At 54.1% G+C, this 20,817-nt stretch overlaps 4 protein-coding genes across 4 annotated transcripts; all 4 read left to right on the forward strand.

The window, feature by feature from the left end:
• Nucleotides 1-9,046: 9,046 nt before the first annotated feature.
• On the forward strand, nt 9,047-10,103 carry GMORB2_4446 (uncharacterized protein; the record flags this gene model as incomplete). The annotated part of the gene is made up of 2 exons (XM_035466421.1): nt 9,047-9,110; nt 9,781-10,103. The coding sequence occupies 2 exons, from the start codon at nt 9,047-9,049 to the stop codon at nt 10,101-10,103; spliced, it is 387 nt and encodes a 128-aa protein (XP_035318432.1).
• Nucleotides 10,104-10,354: 251 nt separating this feature from the next.
• GMORB2_4447 (Fungal specific transcription factor domain) lies at nt 10,355-13,840 on the forward strand (the record flags this gene model as incomplete). The annotated part of the gene is made up of 1 exon (XM_035466422.1): nt 10,355-13,840. One exon carries the CDS (start codon nt 10,355-10,357, stop codon nt 13,838-13,840), a length of 3,486 nt encoding a protein of 1,161 aa, XP_035318433.1.
• A 646-nt stretch (nt 13,841-14,486) lies between these two features.
• GMORB2_4448 (8-oxo-dGTP pyrophosphatase MutT, NUDIX family) lies at nt 14,487-15,227 on the forward strand (the record flags this gene model as incomplete). The annotated part of the gene is made up of 1 exon (XM_035466423.1): nt 14,487-15,227. The coding sequence occupies one exon, from the start codon at nt 14,487-14,489 to the stop codon at nt 15,225-15,227; it is 741 nt and encodes a 246-aa protein (XP_035318434.1).
• A 1,051-nt stretch (nt 15,228-16,278) lies between these two features.
• Nucleotides 16,279-18,339, forward strand: GMORB2_4449 (transporter; the record flags this gene model as incomplete). The annotated part of the gene is made up of 5 exons (XM_035466424.1): nt 16,279-16,538; nt 16,679-16,752; nt 16,923-17,800; nt 17,918-17,974; nt 18,067-18,339. The coding sequence occupies 5 exons, from the start codon at nt 16,279-16,281 to the stop codon at nt 18,337-18,339; spliced, it is 1,542 nt and encodes a 513-aa protein (XP_035318435.1).
• Between the last annotated feature and the right edge of the window lie 2,478 nt (nt 18,340-20,817).

Raw genomic sequence — 20,817 nt, forward strand, 5'->3', positions numbered from 1 at the left:
TCAGTGGGTTGTCTATCCATCGTATTGTGTGTGTCGCAAGCAGGGATAGATACTATACTATTATAGCGCGAGGCTAGGATTGAAACAACAAGTCAGGCCGTACTATTGAGCCAGATGACGAGCCCTGTCCAGGTGGTAAGCCGGCAAGATAAGAATGAGTCCGGCCACAAGGGTACGTCATATTTTGGCATTTCCCGTCTTCTCTCACCCGCTCAGAATTGATGTGAAATTGGAAGGAGAAGCCTATTCTTTCTGTCCTCGTGAAGAAGAGAGTGCGTGTACCGAGGCTGACTCCGAGACATCTTCCACCGGGAAATACGGACGTGACCAGTAATAGTCCGTGCACTGACCTACACGAGTAATTTCACGAGTGTAGTCAGGAAGGGAGAGAGACAAAGCGATCTTACCCCGGACTCAATCAATCGTTGGTCAATGGCCATCCTTTCATCCTTGGTATGTACGAGTATGTGAGTGCCCCATGACGCTTTACCTTGACTGGGTAACTTCCCCCTTCCCTCCTTCTAGCTCGATCCTTCCTTTCTGAAATTAAAACCATAGGTCACTGGCTGATTCCTGGACTGTGAGCTCACAGTGTCTCGTGACACCATAGAAATGGAAATGTGGTGTTTTCTAAAGACTGTTCGACGTCTCGTGGACTAGTGGCGTTGCATGTTGCGAACTGAAGCTCTTGATATCCTTTATTCTGGTGTGGGATCTGGGCACTCTTGCTGTCTGATGCGGGGATCAGCAACGTTACGGGAGGAACGCAAGGGAATAACAGACTATCATGAAGTACCAAGACACAATGAAATAATGCCGGTGTGTATTCTTCCAATGCACAGCCAAGCCACTCAGAAGGTAGGAGGATAACATGTATGCATATATCGGGGAAGAATCATGTCTGTTCCTTTGTGGGATTCCACCCTTTCATGGCTCAATTCCATCTATATATATCTATATATATATCCTACGAGAGTTGTTCGCAGCTGTGGCCCCTTTCCATCGGACAAATGCTCTGAAGAATAGAGAAACAAGGGGACAACAGAGGGTAGAAGTGTAGATGGAGAGGTGGACACTGTCGGTAGACCGGCAGGGAGGCCGGTAGAGACGGAGAAGGCAGAGGGAGAAGATGGCCGACGAGGCCCAACGTGAAGCGTCCAAGAGTCCATAGAGCAGACAAGATGGCCAGCTATACGCGGCGACGGTCCAGGTAATCATGCTGTATGTTCCGAATCCAGGAGGGAGGACCTAGAAAGAATCCTCGGCTCGCGTATGATGGGTATTTGATGCCACCTACTCGTACTAGTTAGTACTCCATAGCATCACTACCTGTATACGGTAGGCAGGAATCGCTATTGCCATCGCTTAGCCAGGCCCACACAGCCCGTCCGCGTCCTCCAGACCAACCAGAAAAGCCGGCGTCGAGTAGCATTCGTATGATGTAATGTGGTTGGAAGAGCACATGGCCATGACTGTGGCTGGCACAAAGCAGAGTACTCCAGGGGGTGGAAAGATGGGTGCCTGGGGCGTCCATGTTCGCGCTCCAGGACTGCGACACACGCACTTGCTCCCGTGCACGTATTTTCTCGGTACCGAGGAGTGATACTGCAGTCTACTCGTACGTACCGTACCGTCACTGGCTTGCTTGATACATCATACGAGAGACCGGGGATTGCGGGTAGCGGTGCAATTGCTTCCCCATGTCCGGGGGTTTACCCCATCCATGTCCGGGGTTCCGTTCGCTTACCCCAGAGAAGATGAGTCGTAATTAAAAAGACACTGTACCCCGTAGAAACATACGAGTACAGTACGTAAAATCCATGGCTTAATAAACATTGGTGGTAATAGTTGATCACTTTTGTAAAGTCATCCTCGGCAAAACTCAAGGTGTCCGTCCCGTCATTTCTCTGATCGGATTTCTCCGTCAACATAATGGTTCTTAACGTCGGTTGGCTGAGAAATCTGGTTAACAGCACAGTGCTCGACTGTTTTACCTATGCGTTTCAGTTCCTACAGCATTGTCAGTACTCTCTCCATGCGTGTGTGTGTATGTGTGTATGTGTGTATGTGTGTATGTGTGTATGTGTGTATGTGTGTATGTGTGTATGTGTGTGTGTGTTGGTCCCCGAAATGCAACACCAAGCGGCAACAAGTTGATTCTGATAAATCCCGTAGGTATCCGTTAAAGCACCTGACTCTGTAATACTCGTACTATGTAGCAGTGGAACCAGCTACGAGGTCAAACTTGACCCCCGTTGTTACAGCAGAGAGAACCAATGGGAGACGCCTTTTTAGTACACTCTCGACCGTCATTAATACAAAAACACCAGAAAGGATATTCCGCGCGCGCGTGTGGGTATGGGGCCGCTGCCGATTGTGCGCGCAGCGCCCCAGCAGGGTCTCTGATGGATCATCGCTGCGAGTGGTCAGTGTGACAAGGACAAGGGAACCAACCATGAGATCGGCAAGAGTGCTAGTGGGAATAGGACATATTGGAGAAGAGGTCTCAAAGGGGGAGGGAGGGGGGGGGGGGGGGGGGGGGGGGCTGGCTTTCTGGTATGTAAAATCCTATAGTTGAAGGGTCTTGATGGAACAGTTGGACTGTATGCGTCCCTGATATCCAAGCTGCCATTATAACCAGGCAAGGAAATAGACTAAGGAGAAGACAGAATCATCCGGACATTGCCACATACATCGTGTGTTTCCACTCTCCTTACATTACCATTCGTATAGTTGGAAAAAAATAAAGTGCGCGGTTTTGGTGCCGGGCGTTATTCGCCCGGGAAGACCTTCTCCAGTGCCCAGACTATTACTCAACTGCCGTCCACCCTTTTCCTATTCGACGCTGATTTCTCACTATTATATCCTTCATCCAATAATGCCAAGAGGGTACATGAAATGATCAGTTGCTTAGGTGGAGACCAGGTTGAGCATTGGGTTGCAGCAGCAGCAGCAGCAGCAGCAGCAGCAGCATCGCCATCGTTACCAATTTACAAGATGAACTCTTTCCCTTTTACTCGGGCATAGTCTCGGCTATGTCCGTGATGCGACCTCGGAGCAAGCAATGCTTCCTTTCTTCCCCTGTTTTCCTTTCTCTCGATCTGCTTCCTGACAGAAAGCAAGAGTCGGCATGGGGAAAACCTTACGATGTTAATGTTTCCACCTGTAACATAAGACGAATGGAGAGGAAGAGGAAGAGGAAGAAGAAAAAGAGAGTGGCGTCGTACATGTACGTCTGGGATTTTGCATTCTTCAACTTTTTGCCTCTTCCCTGTCTGTCCTGGCCTCATTGTCGATCTCTCATTTCTTTGTAACAAGCTTTCATAAAATGTAATACGTCGTAGAGTCAACCTGACATGCCTTTTCAACCCTCGAGATCTTATATTATTCATGCAGACGAGATACATACGACTCTACAAGCTGGAAAGGCAATGGCAAAATGGCAAAATGGCAAATGGCAAAGGGCAAAGGGCAACTACTATGGAGTATTATTACAAGTAAAAGAAACAGGGCCAAGGAAAAGGGATACGTCACACGGTCATGTGGTCAGAGAACCAAGAGTCCTAGACAGTTTTAAATTTTTTTCTTCTTTCCGACGGGACAGCCGTACGGAAAAAGGTATGTACATGGGTCTGTGTATTACGTAGAAAGTCGAGCACGAATACCAAGTATTATTACGGGGTAAAGAAGAAAACAAAAGGTACAACAGCTGCCGCAAGCATCCCGGAACGGTGGGACCCGCAGAAACGGGTGTGGTAGGTAGAGTGGCTAAGATGGTAGAAGTGTGACTCAAAGCATCGATTTGTGCAGAAGCGTGCGTCAACTCGAATCCACCACAGTGTGGTTCTGGCGGCAAGTACGGCTAGATTTCTGAATGGCTGGTAGGTAGCCTGATCGCTCTTGCCTTTTTTTTTTTTTTTTTTTTTTGGAAGTTGGCAATGGTCGCCTCTTGCCTTTTTGGTCAAATCAGTCAGCAGTATGGCTTAAATTCATCACCACAATGCCATACATTCTCATCAATGCCATTTCAATTTCAATTTCGCTTCGTACATCAACGCACCGCTCTACTGATACCTTGACATGACTCCTGATCTACTGACCGTTACGAAAGGCAGTCAGACAAGCCAGTTCTCACCCGCCTGCAACCGCCTGCCACTTCCCAACTAACGGCCTACCCTACCAGCCACCAGCCACCTGCCATCTGCGGGGACTGTGCCCCATTGCCATAATTCACACGGTCCCACACCGACCTGCAGCTTCAACCTGCATGGAGATGCCACTTTTCAACGCTGGACGTTCGCTCATTCGTTTAACCCACCGTACCTTTAGTCCTTTGTTCACCATCCTTGAGAGAATCCGTACGGGGTACGAGAGTATTATTAGTCGACTTGCAGCTCATCATCAGGCGACGGATGGCGCGCTACCTACTTGGAAAGAACCAAGAATAACAGAGAGAGAGAAAGACAGCCATACTTGCATCCAACCACGAGTTATTACATACTCGTACAGCACCACAGAACAGGTACGTCGCATAATACCTCTACCACCATGTTCCATCATGCTGCCACCAAAAGAGCCGCCCACCCCACCTCAGGGAACGGTATTGGACCACACACGCATGGCCACGATTCCATGCTCACAACGGAGACACATGGTCCACCGAGATGCACGTCAAGGGGAAGAACACCATTGCTCGTACATGTATGTTGTACCCGTGCTCAAGGGTACACCCAGTATTAACTGCCTACGAGTTCTAGTACGAGTAACCCGTACAGGTATTGTAATACCATACGATGAATTGCATCCACCCCCGAAGCAACCAGATCAGCCCAGCACGCACAGCTTCTGGAACAATTAGCGCCGCCTCCTTGGCTTGCCCCAAGATGGCCAACTGATGTCAATCCCTCGAGTGTTACCGAGTGACAGATACAAGTCGAACGCTGTGCTTGCTCTCTCTCTCACTCTCACCCTCACCGCCATGTACTAGCTCTCCTTACGGAGGACTAGTATCAAGACTACGGACTAGCTCATCGTGGGGCTAGTTCAGTTTTCAGAGATTCATTCATTCTTTACCAGGACGCGTGACCAGCAACGTGGTTTTGCGCGTCACGCAGACGTCGCAAGTCGTGTCTCGACGACATATGAGTAAGTTGTGGTAGGAAAGAAGAGACAGTAGACCATTTATGCAGGTTACCAGGTTGCGAGGCAAGTGTCTCCGTACGCCCGCAGGACAAGCCGCATCCCAGAGAGAGGATACCTGCGACCCAGTTCAAGACATCTGCGGCACAACCATGGTGGAATGGCATTGGTGAGAGGGAAAAGACCCTTGTACGAGTAATCTGTACAGTGCACACTTTCTTCCGCTGTCATCTGTGATTGGATGATTTTCCCTGCAGTCAAATCGGTCACTGGACCTCTTCCTCTCATATTGAATGACGGAAATCGAACTAGCAATAATTTGCGTGGAAGACAAACGCTTTAGCGATCATTATATTAATTTATCATCTTCTGTTCTTTCACGGAGTACGGAGTAAGGAACGGTAAGAAAGGGAATATTACCGCCATTTTCATGATATATTTTGCATCTCAAGCTCCCCATTTATTATTCAATACTCCTCTAGATCAGGCTAAACCCAATCCATCGAGCAGCTGCAATACGAGTATCGTACATGTATTACTGCCCTGCCCACATGGATGAATTCACAGCGGCCATTGCCATGGCAGTACGGAGTATACTATTTTTCGAGCTTGAATGATGATGACATATCAGCTTTTATTCCTGGGCACTCACTCCCTACGCCAGGCTGGAACACGAAGAAAAGCCAGCTTCTCTGGACTGGGTAGGAGCGGAACGACGAGTACTCTCACCTCACGTCCGGGTCCCGACACCTTGTGTGTGTGTGTGCAACGTTTGACTCGAGAGACCTTTTGTCTCTTCTGCCGAGCAAGGGTCCATGCCCGTGTGCTAGCTGCTGTCCCAGTGTCCAAAGTCTTCTCAACCACCCCAGCTAAGCAGGTTGCTTGCATCTGCTGCCGTCTTGGCCAGCCGCATGGACGCCAAGTTTGAAATGATACAACACGCCGTAGCCCTTTTTTTTTTCTCTCACTTTGTCGTGTCTAGATGAGTCTACTTTCCTACCTCCGACTTGTATCACGACAGTCGAGTACCCTTCCACCCCCCCGATAGTTCCGCAGAAGCTCCCCATGTCACGTCCATCTAGCTCAAACGAGCCCCTAACCCACGTTATAGTGGTAGTAGCGGTGGCTGCTGTAGCTGTACTCCGTACTCTTTGTCGTATGTGATTACTATGTTGTGCGTACTATTCGTTTGTGGTAGCACTATCGTACAGAGTATTCTTACTACCATGCATTGCATGTAGTCATACTGTCGTCCTGTTGGATGAGCCGCGTGCAGTTGAAGAAGAAACAGCCCCATGTACCACGCGTGATAGCCCTACCATCCTCGCCGCACGTATTCTCGACGTACCTGTACCCTTCTCTCCTGTACTAGATGTATTCTGCACTAGAGGAAAAGAGAGACTGAAAGAAAGAGCGAGATGGAGAAGAAAAAAAGAGTTGGGTTAGGCATTTCCGCCACAGAAACGCCGCTTTCGGATCAGCTGAGAGAAGTTCTGGGGCTGCAACTCATTACTAACCACCTTTAAATCTTGCTCTGCTCGGTCAGGGAAGGCCAAGGTTGACCCCCGGTAAGGGAAGGCAAGGTTGACCCGATGTGTCGCATAGCCTGTGGCAACATTCCAGTTTATTCTATTTTTCGCCCTCTCTCGACTGCAACTTTATTGGGTAGAATGCCCGTCAGAGAGCAGTGGTTACATCAATTGGCAGCAGCGGCTTTGTTGGGCAACACGCCAAGCTCTCTTGAGTCTTTTGACTCTCTTCCCCTTCCCACCCCCGGGCTGTGGAGGCGTGCCAAGTGCTACGCTACGGTACAAAGTTACATACATTAGCACGTACCTGTACAGTGTATGTACGGGGAGTATTGATATTTCAATCGTCAATCGTAATCCTGCATCTAGTAGTGCTAGCCAGGTAAGCCATTCATTAGTAGATGTTGGGCCCCGTGATGCAAAGCTGTCCCTGTATTTGACTGAGAGGGTCAGAAAAGATACATGTGTACGCGAGTACCCCGTATGATGAAAGGGCAGTATCGTCATTGATAAAAAAAAAAAAAAACTCCTTTACTCGTAGATAAAAAAAAAAAGAAAAGTCAGTTGACTTGACTCTCTGGTAAGGTATGCTGCCATCGGCCCCGGTCAACCAACATCAATCAATACACCGTCGTTTTGGGAATTGTCTAGCCACCTAGGGAGAGGGAGATTACGAATCCGCGAACGGTATTAGTATTGTTACCTACTCCTACCACTGCTGGCAATATAGTATGCATTACTATGACTGCGGATGGCAGTACCCGAACAATAATGGCAATAGTTCCAGAGTGGCGTTGCTCTTTACTTGTTACGAGTAATAATGCTGCTACCTGTAGGAAGTCGTAGTATGAGTACAGGCAAATAATGAATGTGATGCCTTGTAACCTTGGCAGATGAGGCGCATCTTGTTCGTACGTCACAGTCACTGCCCGTCAACGAGAATGCCACTACCTCGTTCCATCACCAATTCATCAATAAACCTGGAGGGGGGGGGAGGGGTTGGAGGGGGCACGGCAGAGATGATGCAGGGATGCTGAACACGACAAGAATGATCTCGTACATTGTACTATCACGACAATGTACGAATCAAGATAAGAGTACAGGAAAGACGTATGAGTATACCCTCCGCTCGTACTCTGTACAGGCTGCAACCACAAGTGCATCAGCATTGGTCCCGGTGCGATCCTTGACCATTATTTCCTGTAAAACCATTGCCTCGGCGAGTCCTCTCTCTTTCTCTCTCTCTCTCTCTGCCTGTCTGTCTGACTTTCTGGTTTGCCTCTTGTCGACCCTCCCCCACCCCTGTCCTGGCGGTCACCCCCCCCAGGACAGCGCAGAGCTACGCACGCATATCACTCACGCATTGGACCAACGGAAAGAAGGATTTGTGCTGCCTACGACGTACGAGTACAAGCATTTTAACTCGCACACAGCTCTGGACCTTGTTCGTGGGCCCGTGGTATTACTTCATACAGATACTCCGTAATGCCGTCGACTGCAGGGTCCCACCGGTTGGCGGCTCGGTCTTGGCCTGGAGATGGTTGGTCGCGGCCTTGGTGTGTGTGTGTGTGTGTGTGTGTGTGTGTGTACTGGCCTGGTTTCAACGATAATACGACGTACATGACGACTCTACTCGCCCATACTCCGTGCTGGTCGGTAGCGTGTCTTCTCGATGCTCCGTACCTTGTAGGCCGACTCCGTAATTAACCGCCGGCATCATCTGTCTCCATCTCCATGGGCATGGGGCCATCATCCATGGTGGCATGGGATAGAGATCCATCCGTCGTCTGCCCAGAGGCCCCAGAAACTGCCCTCTACAGCAAGTACGGGTTACGTACTCCGTACATGCTCGTATAACCTGTAGGCTCTCAAGCTCTCTACTGCCCTGCCGCTCCTCGTGAGTAATAAGTGCCAAGTGCAGACTCGTGCGTGCTGGGGCTGGCAAGTGCAGGAGACAGGGGACCCACTTAGCCTCGGACTAGAGGTGCCCAGTGGCCCGCGCCTCTTTACGGAACAAGATGACACTGTGCACGCGCACCGTGAACAGGATGGCTCTCCGTTGTCGCTCGCCCTGTCGCTCCGTCCCAGTTCCAGCCAGGTACGGGTAATATCAGGATAATTAGTACCAGATAGTGTTGGCATCCATCTACGAGTATACATGCACTCGCAGCGATACTCGTACCCCGTACCGTACGTAGGAGTACTCCGCTACCTGTAGTGGGATGGGACAATACCGAGTGCGGGAGTAGCACTACCATCTCACTGATATTACCACCTGTACAGTGGTACCGATACCTATTACTAGTACTGTACGCATTCGCCATCTCACCTGTACGAATACGCCGTAACAATCATACCAGCCGACAGTATTACTCTGTATGATTACAGTAGCGAGGACACCACTAGGAAAGAGCACGAGGCAGGTACCGCCCGTACCCCCAGGTACCTCTTCTTTCTCGTCCATCCCGCGCTCTCTCTCTTTCTTTCCCTTCCCTTTAGCCTCTCTCTCCCTCTCTCTCTCCCTCTCTCTCTCTCCTCTCTCTCCCTCTTCTCACTCTCCTCGACAACCTCTCTCCAGCTCTACTCACCATACTCCTTCTGTAGCAGTCGCCAAACTCGAGCAACAAAGCCTTCCTCCTCGACGGTCGCGCCTTCTTGTCCTGCCGACCAAGCTCGTGTTATCTTTGATTCCAATGGACCCTGTCTGATTTTCGCGACGTCGGCCGACCCCTCCACCGTACCGAGGTACATTGCTCAGCAGTAGAGTACCACGACACGTACGCGAGTGAGAGAAACGCATCGCCCTCCGGTCAGCCCATTCATTTTGTCGTTCCCACTATCCACGACAGTCCTGTCATACCTAGCTCTTGATTGAACTGGGTATTCGCAGCAGAAGCAGCTGAAAGAAAAGGGAAGACGACGACCTCTTTTCTTCCCCCTCTATTGCTCTTCTTCTTACCGGGTGCTGCTCACTTGCCTGCTTCGGCTCCTGCACCTTGCCCGCCGCCGTACTTGTCGTACCGTCGCCTGCCCCACGGCGACGAAACACGACGTCGGTCCAATCAGTCAGCTGCGCCTCCCCCCTTTAGGCGCCCACTCCCTGCTTCCACAGGTTCTTCCACTGGTGCTCCCACTGGCACACCCACTGGTACACCACCCACTGGTTCGAGCTGTTGCTGTCGCCCCCCTGCGGTCGTTGAGAACAACCTCAATCTCTCAACACCTCAACGTCTCGTCGCTCCCGTCGCTCCCGCAGCCCCCCGACTGCGATCACCTCCTGCTGCCATGGTAATGAACGACTCCGGCGCCCGAGTGTCACGCTCTTCTACGACCATGTCTGGCTCTGCCCTCGCCGCTGGCTCCAACGCCAACGCCAACTCTGCCGACGATTCTGGTGAGCCACCGTTGCCCTGCCCCTCCATTTTTTTCACCTGAGCCGCCCGCACACCCCACCACGCCACTTGCACAGCTTGCTCGGTGCCCCTCCTGTTCCCCTGCCCTGATGATTTTCCCCCCTCTACTTCTTACCGCAAAGCACACCATCGTAACAACCGACCCCTTCCCCTACTGTCGTCTCAATTTAAGGAGCTCGGGTCCAACAGAGGGTGCAATTGTTTTGTGTGGTGCCTTTGTTTCCTCTCTTCTTTAATCTTGTCCGAAGCTCCTTCTCTTTCTCTCGTGCTGACATGGACCCTCCCACCACCTCAGCTTCTTCAATCACTGTCAACACCACAAAGGCCACCGCGGCCGTCTCCAACAACTTCCCTCCCCCCAAGACCGATAAGCCCCGTCCTCACGTCTGCGCCACCTGCCAGCGTTCCTTTGCCCGTCTCGAGCATCTCAAGCGTCACGAGCGCTCCCACACAAAGGAGAAACCCTTTGAGTGTCCTGAATGCGCACGATGCTTCGCTCGCCGTGACTTGTTGCTGCGTCACCAGCAAAAGCTGCACCAGTCTTCCACGCCATCTGCGCGCCCACGAAATCGTCGCGAGTCGACTAGCGGTAACCCCGCCCAGAGCCGCGCGCGCAAGAACAGCGTCGCCAATGCTACCGGGACCAATGGAGCCGCCTCCAACACAATGAGGCCCCGTGCCAACACAATCAGTCACGTTGACCAGAGTGCCATGCAGATGATTGCCGCTGCCAGCAACAACAGCAACAACTCGATCGCCCCTCCGAGGATGCCCCAGGGCCACGGCCACGGCCACGGTCACAGCCGCCACCCCAGTCTCGCCGGCCTGCCCCTCCACGGATTCGACCACACGTTTGGTGGCATGGCCGCCGCCATGAACGCTCAGCGGGGCGGCATGCACCACGGCCTCAAGATCGAGACAGCCCAGTCCAACGCCGTCAACGACTTCTCCGTCGGAAACCTCCGCACCGCTCCCCCCATGGCCGCCTTCAACCCCGACTTCGACCTCGAGACGCTCATGTTTGGTACCAGCATGTCGTCATCCACCATCAACCCAAACGCCCTGCACTACAACGACTCGCCACCGTCCATGGCCATGAACAACCAGGCGTCGCCCTTTGGTAATTCGCTCGGAGACATGCCGTCGAGTGCACCCCTCGATGACAACTTTGACTGGCTGACCGGGTTCGAGAACACTATGTCGTTTGCGAATGAAAATGTGGTGGAGGAATCGAGCCCCTCGGCCATCAGTACTACGAGCCAGAGCGGGATAAGCGATGTTATGTTGGATGGATCAAACCACAGGGCACCGGCCGGGACGAGCGCCATGTGGCAGCCATCTGTCATGGGCCCGCCACAGATGCCAAATCCCTTTGCCCTGGATCTCAGTGGGTCAGTCTTCCCGGACCTCCTCAACGGGGCTCCTTTGTCACCTCAGCCAGCTTCTCAAAAGACCACCAATGACCCGTACTTGTCCACGCCCCCTCCCTCCATGAGCTCGTTGAGCCCCTCAGCTGTGCCAGGCCTCAAGACGCAAAGCATGAATCAAACCCTAGGCTTCAATGCCGCCGCCGCAGGCCCGGATACGCCGTCGTCCCCTAGCGGCGGCAACCACGGCGGCGCCTCGCCATCGCCCGTAACAACCATTACAGATGCCACCAGGACCACCATTGTGAACGCTCTGTCCCAAAGCTTACCCTATGGCGGCCGTAGATACTCCTTCACCGCCCAGGGATCGCCGCAGTCTCCAGGATACCAGACGGCCGGCGGCCCCGCCAGCCAGGCTGCTGAGGTCCCCAGCACCCAGGATCTGCAGCGCTTTGTCGGCGCCTATCTCGGCTTCTTCCATCCTCATCTTCCATTTCTCCATGTCCCCACTTTGACCTTTGACCCCAACTCGCCGCTCAGCGGCCGCACCAATGGTGTTGGCGGCAGCGGTTGCCTGATTGTATCTATGGCCGCCATCGGCGCCCTCTACGAGAACGAACATGCCCAGGCTCAGGAGCTGTTCAAGATGGCTAAGAAGATGATTTTCTACTACCTCGAAGAGCGCCGCAAGGCTGACGTGCGCAAGGCCGACGCGCGCCGCAGCAGCACAGCGGGTGGGGTTCTCGACCACCACGGTCATAATGGCGCCCCGCCCCCCCACACGCCCGTATGGCTCGTGCAGGCCATGCTGCTCAATGTTGTGTATGGCCATAACTGCGGCGACAAGACGGCCGGTGACATCGCATCGACACACTGTGCGGCCCTGGTGAGCCTCGCTCAGGCGGCCGAGCTGCTGCGCCCCACGGAGCAGCAGGACACGGTCATGGTGGACGACGGCATGTGGAGCGAAATCAAGACGGAGCAGGAGGAGCAGCAGCAGTGGCTCAAGTGGAAGACGGCCGAAGAGCGCAAGCGCACTCTGTATGCCGTCTTTGTCATGTCTAGCCTGCTCGTCTCAGCCTACAACCACGCACCGGCGCTCACCAACTCGGAAATCTTCCTCGACCTGCCGTCGGACGAGGAGTTCTTCTCGGCGGAATCGAGCAGCGCCTTCACCGCCATGGGTGGTGACAGGGCCGCCAACCACAACCGCATGTCTTTCCACGATGCGCTCGGCGAGCTTCTACGGACGAACGAGAGGCAGAAGAGGCAACAAATCCAGCAGCAGCAGAAACAGCACAACCTCGGACTCGGCGGTCCCGAGGAAAGCGAGCAGCTGCCCCAGACGGACCTGAAGCCCAGCACGTTTGGCTGCATGATCCTGATCAATGCGCTTCACAACTACATCTGGGAGACTCGGCAGAGGCACCATAACAAGGTGTGGACCAACGAGGAGACGGAGAAGATGCACCGGCACATTGAGCCGGCGCTCAGGGCGTGGCAGGCGGCCTGGGCGAGCAACCCCAAGCACAGCGTCGAGCGCCCGAACCCGTTTGGGCTGGGCCCGCTATCGGCCGACTGCATCCCGCTGCTGGACCTGGCATACATCAGGCTGTTTGTCAACCTGTCAAGGTCCAAGGAGAAGTTCTGGCAGAGGGACTGGGATGGCATGGCTGACGAGCTGTCACGCGGCACCGACATGGCGCAAAATTCCGACCACTCGGACAAGGCGAATGGTGCCGACGGGGCAGACAGGTCGATGCCGGGCCCGCCATCGTTCTACATGAACTCGCCCATGACGGAGACGCTGTCGTTGGATCCGACGCAGAGAGATGCGGGTTCCAGCCACAGCTCAGAGGCGTCGCGGCGGGAGATTCATCTGCGCAAGGCAGCCTTCTTCGCGGCCGACTCCCTGTCCATGGCGGACAGGATGGGACTGGTGTTCTCGGAGCAGACAGTCCAGAAACTGCCGCTGCAGGCCGTCATGTGCGCCTTCGACTGCGCCCAGGTGCTGGGCGAGTGGGTGGCGACGCTGCAGGACCGCGTGGGCAGCTACCTGGGAGTGCTCGGACAGGACAATGTCGACTACACGCAGGTGCCGGCTATCCTGTTGCTGGAAGAAGAGGACGTCAAGCTGCTCAACAAGGTCGAGGAGCTTCTGATGTCGGCCGAGACCAAGATGAAGCTCAACATGGCTGGCACCAATGGCAGTGATGCCAGCATGTCCGGAGGCGACGGGCATTCAGGGCTCGCCGCGCGGATCTTGCGTGTAACGGCGTATAGTCTGGACAAAGCAGCCGTCTGGCCGGTGACTCACCTCACTGCGCAGTGCCTCGAGACGCAGGCCAATCACACCAAGGCGCGAGCGGAGAAGTCTGTTTTGTCGGTGTGAATGTGAAGAGGAAAGATGTGGGGGGAGGGGGGGTTGTGAAGGAGTGTGTAAGACTGAGTCCCATGCAAAAGATGTGCTGGTTTTTTTAATTTTTTTTCTCCTCTTTTTTTTCTTGGTCTAGGAATGCAATGCCTCTTTCACAATGATGGCAATCAAGCAAGCGTGATCTGTTTTAGTCTTTGGTCGCTTCTTTCTTGCCTTCTCTTCTCACCAGACCAGGAACTTGTTTTCCTTTGGCAGTCCAGGTGCTGCTGGTGGACTGCTATGAAAGGCATTTTTTTTTCTTTTTTTTCTTTAGCAAGAGGGAATTTGGGGAGCAAAGGCGCACATGTGTACTATGTAACTTGTATTTACGTTTGGGGGACGGTCTGGGTTAGTTGTATGAAATCAGATGTGCTATTGCAGCTACGATGCATGTGGTTACTGAGTAGGACGTGAAATGGACTGCTACTGCACCTGTTATGTGACTGTTTCGAGGGGAGTTTCCCCGCACGTCTCCAACAAGGAATATGTCTCTTTCCCCCTTTTCCCCTCTCTCTCATCCACACCACTCATGTCAAACACACCGACAACCGAAACGTATCTTCTCTCCTCCCTACCTCCGAACAGCAAAGGGGCGAAGTCCTGAAAGAGGAACGAAAGAAGGATGGCATTCCAACCCAAGTTTCCCTTCAGCCGATCCGAAGACCTGTCAGGATGGGACGTCCCCCGAACCAGATGGCTAGACAGCCAGGCCGCGCAGGGGACCATGCTGAACGGTCTGATGACGAGCGCCATCGTATTCGACACGGACCAGGAGAGACGACGTATCCTGCTCCTCAAGAGAGCAGCACACGACAGCATGCCAAACAGGTGGGAGCCGCCGGGCGGCGGCGTAGACGCCGAGGACGCCTCCATCCTGAACGCGTGCGCGAGGGAGCTGTACGAGGAGGCCGGCCTGGTGGCCACGCGCGTGGTCAGGGAGGTTGTCGAGGGGAGGAGGACGTTCAAGAATAGGACGGGGGAGAGGGTCTTCGTCGCCGTGGTGTTTGAGGTTGAGGTTTGCAACGATGATGAGATGGGCGAAGACGACCAGCGCAGTAGCGGAGATGGGATCTCTGGAAGGACGGGCGAGCGAGGCGAGGATAGCCAGCGCAGCGAAGATGGAATTCCTGTAAGGACGGGCGAGCGCAGCGAGAAAACAGAAGTGGAGTTGAGAGTCAAGCTCGATCACAATGAGCACTCGGCTTGGCGGTGGGCAACCGAGGAGGAAGTCAGACGAGAAAAGATGATGGGGCAAGACAAGGACGGGAAGACGGTGATACTGGGGGATATGCCCATCACTGACAGGCACGTGAGGGATATGCTGCTCGGCGAATTTGCCAAGAAGCGTTCCCAGATAGCATGAGCATGTTTATGCCGATACGGGTATAGGTATCATACAGGGTTGCATGTTGATGGTAGTAGCATGGTTGGGGTTGGAGTGACATGATGACAGGGTTGATGGATGGCACGATGATGAGTGAATAACATCCTAACAAGACTAAGCCCCGATAGTATCGACTATTACCACTATTACCCCTCACGAGCACGAGTCCAGAAGTACGGTCTGCCGAATCAAGGATCAGAGTACGGCTACATGTAATCTGTAGAATACGTAGCAATAATACACCCCGCATTCTCAATCACCCCGGACCCCGGACCCTTGCATTTAGGCTAAATTCGTCACCGTTGGGGGACTGACAGCTCCATATCCCCCACGATCCGGATGATGTGAGAGATGCGAGGCGGGGTGCGTATATGCATATAAAGATGGTATCCGTGTTCTCCGTCCACCTGTGTCTGCCCTCTCTGGTCTCCGGCCGCAAGTACTAGATAGTATCGAGACGAGATTGAGCAGAGAAGAGAGAACGGCTCGGCGCATTGTACACCAAACGCGAGCCAAGACTTGGACGACAGAACAGAGAAGAACAGCTGATATACAGCAGAGACCAGAACAACGCGGCCTGAACATGTCGCCCCCCGGCATATCGGCATCATCCAAACGAGCACAGTTCTCTGGACCGTCTGGCATCAAGGGCATCATCCAGAATGGCAAGACGTCTGCCATAGCCACGTTTGCTGCCCTGGGAGGGTTTGTCTACGGATGTATGTCTCCTCCCACCTCACCCTGACCACACTCGCACGGCCTCGGACCTCATACAGGTGCAGCGGAGAGCTGGCTGTCGAGAGATCGTACAGGTGCTAACGTCCGTCGAAACGAAACCGCCCTCTAGACAACCAAGGCATGTTTGGTCAGATCCTGACAATGTCATCCTTTACCAGCCGGGTAAGCACCGCTCCAGCCCTACGCCCCAGGAAACGATGACGGCCGGAGGGGAGGACAAGATGGGCACCGAGTATCTTTGAAAAAGAAGAATTATTAAAATAAAATAAAACGAACGCGCACGCACACGCAGATGGAACCATGGTATAGCGGAGCAACGGGAACACGTCAAGCACTCCTCACCGCCATCCTAGAGCTGGGAGCCTGGATAGGCGCCCTTATAAACGGATACCTCGCCGACGCCGCCGGGCGCCGCATCACCGTCGTCATTGCGTGCGCCATCTTCACCATCGGCGTCATCGTCCAGGCCTGCACTACCAATAAGGATTACGTCCTGGGTGGACGGTTCGTCACCGGTATCGGCGTCGGCTCTTTCAGCATGCTTGTTCCTTTGTCAGTCTAGGATGCGACATCTGATCCCTACTCTCTCCTCCTCCTCTCTCTCTCTCTCTCTCTCTCTCTCTCTCTCTCTCTCTCTCTCTCTCTCTCTCTCTCTCTCTCTCTCTCCATGACGCTTACACTTGTCCGTACAGGTACAATGCCGAGCTGGCTCCTCCCGAGGTACGCGGCGCTCTCGTCGCTCTGCAGCAGCTTGCTATCACTTTCGGTATCATGGTGTCTTACTGTAAGCTTTCTCCCTCTCTCTCCCTCTCTCCTCCTCTCCCTCTCTCCCTCCCCCCCTTTGTACCTAAACACTCTTCGACACGTGTGCACACTTCCCTGAGGCCAAGGAGAAGAGGGGGAGAGAAAAAAATACAGCGTACTAAACAAGCACAGGGATCGGATATGGGACAAACTTCATCGGAGGAACAGGTTCCTCCCAGTCCGACGCAGCCTGGATCGTCCCCGTGTGCATCCAGCTGCTACCGTCGACCATCCTAGCGGTCGGCATGGTGGCCTTCATGCCCCAGAGCCCGCGGCACCTGATGAACCGCGACCGCGAGGCCGAGTGCCTGAGCACGCTGGCCCGTCTGCGCGGCGCTCCCGAGACGGACATGCGCGTCCGCATCGAGTTTCTCGAGATCAAGGCCCTCCGAGACTTTGAGCGGGCCCGTCTGGCCGCCAAGTTCCCCCAGTACCACCAAGGCCACGACGGCAACGGCGACAGCGACGGAAGCAGGAGCACGGACTTCCGCGCCAACTTCATGATCGGTCTGCACGACTACCTCTCCCTCGTCACGGACCCGTCCCTGCGCAGGCGCACGATCGTGGCCGTCGTCACCATGGTGTTCCAGCAGTGGAACGGGGTCAACGCGATCCTGTACTACGCGCCCTTCATCTTCCAGGGCCTGGGCCTGGGCGGGTCGACGACGTCGCTGCTGGCCACGGGCGTGGTCGGCATCGTCATGTTCCTGGCCACGGTGCCGGCCGTCCTGTTCGTCGACCGCTTCGGCCGCAAGACCATCCTCATCGCCGGCGGGGTTGGCATGGCGGCCTCGCACTTCATCGTCGCCGGCATCACCGGATCCTTCAGCGGCGACTGGGAGGACCACCGCGGCGCCGGGTGGGCCGCCGTCGTCTTCGTCTGGATCTACGCCGCCTGCTTCGGCTTCTCGTGGGGCCCCGTCTCGTGGATCATCATCAGCGAGGTGTTTCCCCTGGGAATGAGGGCCAAGGGCGTCAGTCTGGGCGGTCAGTCAAACTGGCTTAACAATGTGAGTCTTTATTTTTCTCTCTTCTTCTTCTCTCTACCACCTACTACGAATCATACCGATATCTGTACAGTAAGAGGTAGTCCTGACCATTCTTTCCCCCCCCTTCCACCTTTCTAGTTTGCCGTCGCCATGTCGACTTCGCCATTCATTGCAGCTAGCCAATTCGGAGCCTTTGTAAGTCATCCGTCACCGTCGTCACCGCCGTTGCTGCTGCTACCGTGCTACCGTGCTACCGTTATCGATGCATCCCCTGACACCTTGTCCAGATCTTCTTTGGTGCCATCACAACCGTAGGCGCCGTGTGGGTCTACTTCTTCGTCCCGGAGACGAAGGGGAGGAGCCTCGAAGAGATGGACGAGCTGTTCGGTGAGGCCGGCCACGCACAGGCCGATGCTGACCTCAAGGAGAGGATCGAGAGGGACATTGGCCTGACGGCCCTGCTGGACGCCGGTCAGGAGGCTTCCTCCGAAAAGGTCGGGGAACCCAAGGCTGGTGATGCTGCCAGCGAGGCGAAGCAGGTCGAGAAGACGAGTGGCTGAGCTTGTCTGATACTCTTTCATCATCTATATGGCTTGACTTCTTCCTCTCCCCCCTCCCCGCCCTCCCTCTTCTCTTCTTCTCTCTTCCCTTCTCTTGACAGAGGGTCTAACTCGGCTGATTTTGATATCTGTGAATGATGGGAGGGGACTCATGTGTACGGGTGATTCTGGGTCTGCAGAATATCACGAGAATGAATACACAACTTAGCGTATACCCGTGGCAGATGCACTGTAACCGCGCTTTCCGGAGGGGACACATTGGACAGTGGAATTGTCGGCATCCTGCCGGATCGGCACCTTTTGCTATGCCTCGTATCCGAAGTGGCTTGCGGCTTGATTGGAAAAGTCGGCCTTGTCTTGCCGAGGTGGGTTGTGGGTAGAGTGTAAAGTACAACCGAACCATCCGGAGCGGTCCGCCCAACCCGGTGAGATAGAACAGGTCAGGTCATAGCCGGTGATGGCCATGCAGCCATGGTACGACATAATTCTACAAGAAGTAACGCCTCAATTTTGAAGAGGGAAGTAACATGTGCTGCTGCTGCAGACAAGATAAAAGACAAGAAGAAAATGAGTGCTAGCGTCCAAGATCCGCAGTCGGCCCTGTACACCCCCCCCCCTCCTTCCCCACAGCCGCCGTTCATCGGAAAGGATCGAGAGTGACGAGTCTCCTCTTCCCTTCTTCCGTCTTTTTTTCTTCTTCTTTCTCATCCGTCTCTTCTCTGGTGGGATATCTCTGGTGGGATACCCGTACGTACTGATACTGCTAGTAGTAGCCGTACTCATATAATGCGTGAGTAGAAACACACCAATGGTGAGCTACTATCTATCATCCGCGACGTGATAATGCTGGCAATGCTGTCAGAGAGGGCGAGTCAAGGATTTCGCTGCGGGTCCCGTGCATTTGAATGTCTCCGTCTTCTCCGTGAACGAATGCCGAGTTCGCGAGCTCTCAGCTCTGTATACTCCCTACCGCACAGGTATTCACTCCGTATGCTCACTCTTCACCCGAGTCGACTCGGAAGGCGGCGAGCAGGGAGACTTTGGGGATGTACCCACACGAGTAAGTATCTCTGGGATTTGAGCCGCACGTGCTGTTCCCGGTCCATGGCCGAGGCAGCAAAGCTACAGTTGGCCTCCGGTCGGATTCGGGGCCTGATCCATTCTGTGAGTGGCATCCGTCGTCGTCAGGCCAAGCTCCTCCGTGCTTTGACTCGTGACCCGTACCGTACGTATTTTATCACGCAGCTGGTGGGCGCGCGGTACTACCGGGATGAAGATGCTGCAGGTCTGGGTGGAAAATGACACCGCGCGCCACCTTACAGCACCCTTCCCTCCTTCGTACCGGGCGGTGTTTTCTTTCCCCCCACCTGCACAGGTCGCAATCGTTACTGACAGACGGCGCGAGAGTCCTGAGGGGTCGAGGAACAGGGGGCCGGGGAGGGGGGAAGGGGGGAGGGGGGAAATATTAATACCCCAGTCGTCCTTTGGTCTTGTTCGCGTCTGGAATCTAGTGATAGTCCATGATCATCCGCCGGGTGGCACCACACACACCCACAACGACGCGCACACGCATGCACACGCACAACTCTCACGCGGACGAAACGCCATCTCCTTTACTTACCATCCGGCCCTCGTCACGACCGCCTCCCATCACCTCCTCCTCTACCTGCCTGCCGTCGGCCGACCGAGAGTGCTGAGCTGGAAGCCGTCCTTAGTCTCGTGCCCTGCGTCGGTATCGCTGAGCAACGAGACACTTGCGACCCACACGAATTCATCTCTCCGTCACTGTCTCTCATGAGTCATATACCGGCCGGATATTACTAGCTTCGAGCCCTCGAGCCTTACTAGTGGTTACTATCAGCAAGTCTGCCACCACCACATCACGTACGGGACTTGATCATCCGGGTGAGCCTCATCCTCCTCCTTTATTCCTTGCTCCTTCTCTCTCCCGCAGTCTCTCGGATCTCTGTCTCGCTGTTTTGTGGTCTTCGTTGGCGTGCCACTTCCCGCATACTGCCCTCCCCAAGATGAGTGGGTGGTTGTGCAAATCTCCCCGCAAGTGCGAGGTCAATCCTCGCACACGCACAATAATAATAATAAAAACCCCCAAACCCAGAACCAGATAAAAAAAAACGAATAATAATAAAAAAAGAGGGGAAAGAAAAAACACCAGGCCAGACGGAACAGGCACCAACTTGAAAATTGTCAGGTCGAGAGAAGCGGGTGGCCCATTTTTTTTCTGGGTACCGGACCAATGCTGAGCAAGTGCTTCCCCGCTATCGAACCCCTGTCACCTCTCGTCGGCTCTGGAACGTCTCTTCTTTTTCCTCTGGTGGTGGTGGTGGTGGTGATGGCGGTGACCTTGGTGTGGTGGGTGGGTGACGATCGTCGATGATGAAAGGACTTCAGTCTGGTGAGTGGTGGGGAAGGACGGAGTGCATTACATGTATCCCCTCCGCCGTGCAGCATTGACAGTGC

The sequence above is a fragment of the Geosmithia morbida genome (assembly GCF_012550715.1).
Source record: "Geosmithia morbida isolate 1262 chromosome Unknown scaffold_20, whole genome shotgun sequence".
In the NCBI taxonomy this organism is placed as follows: domain Eukaryota; kingdom Fungi; phylum Ascomycota; class Sordariomycetes; order Hypocreales; family Bionectriaceae; genus Geosmithia; species Geosmithia morbida.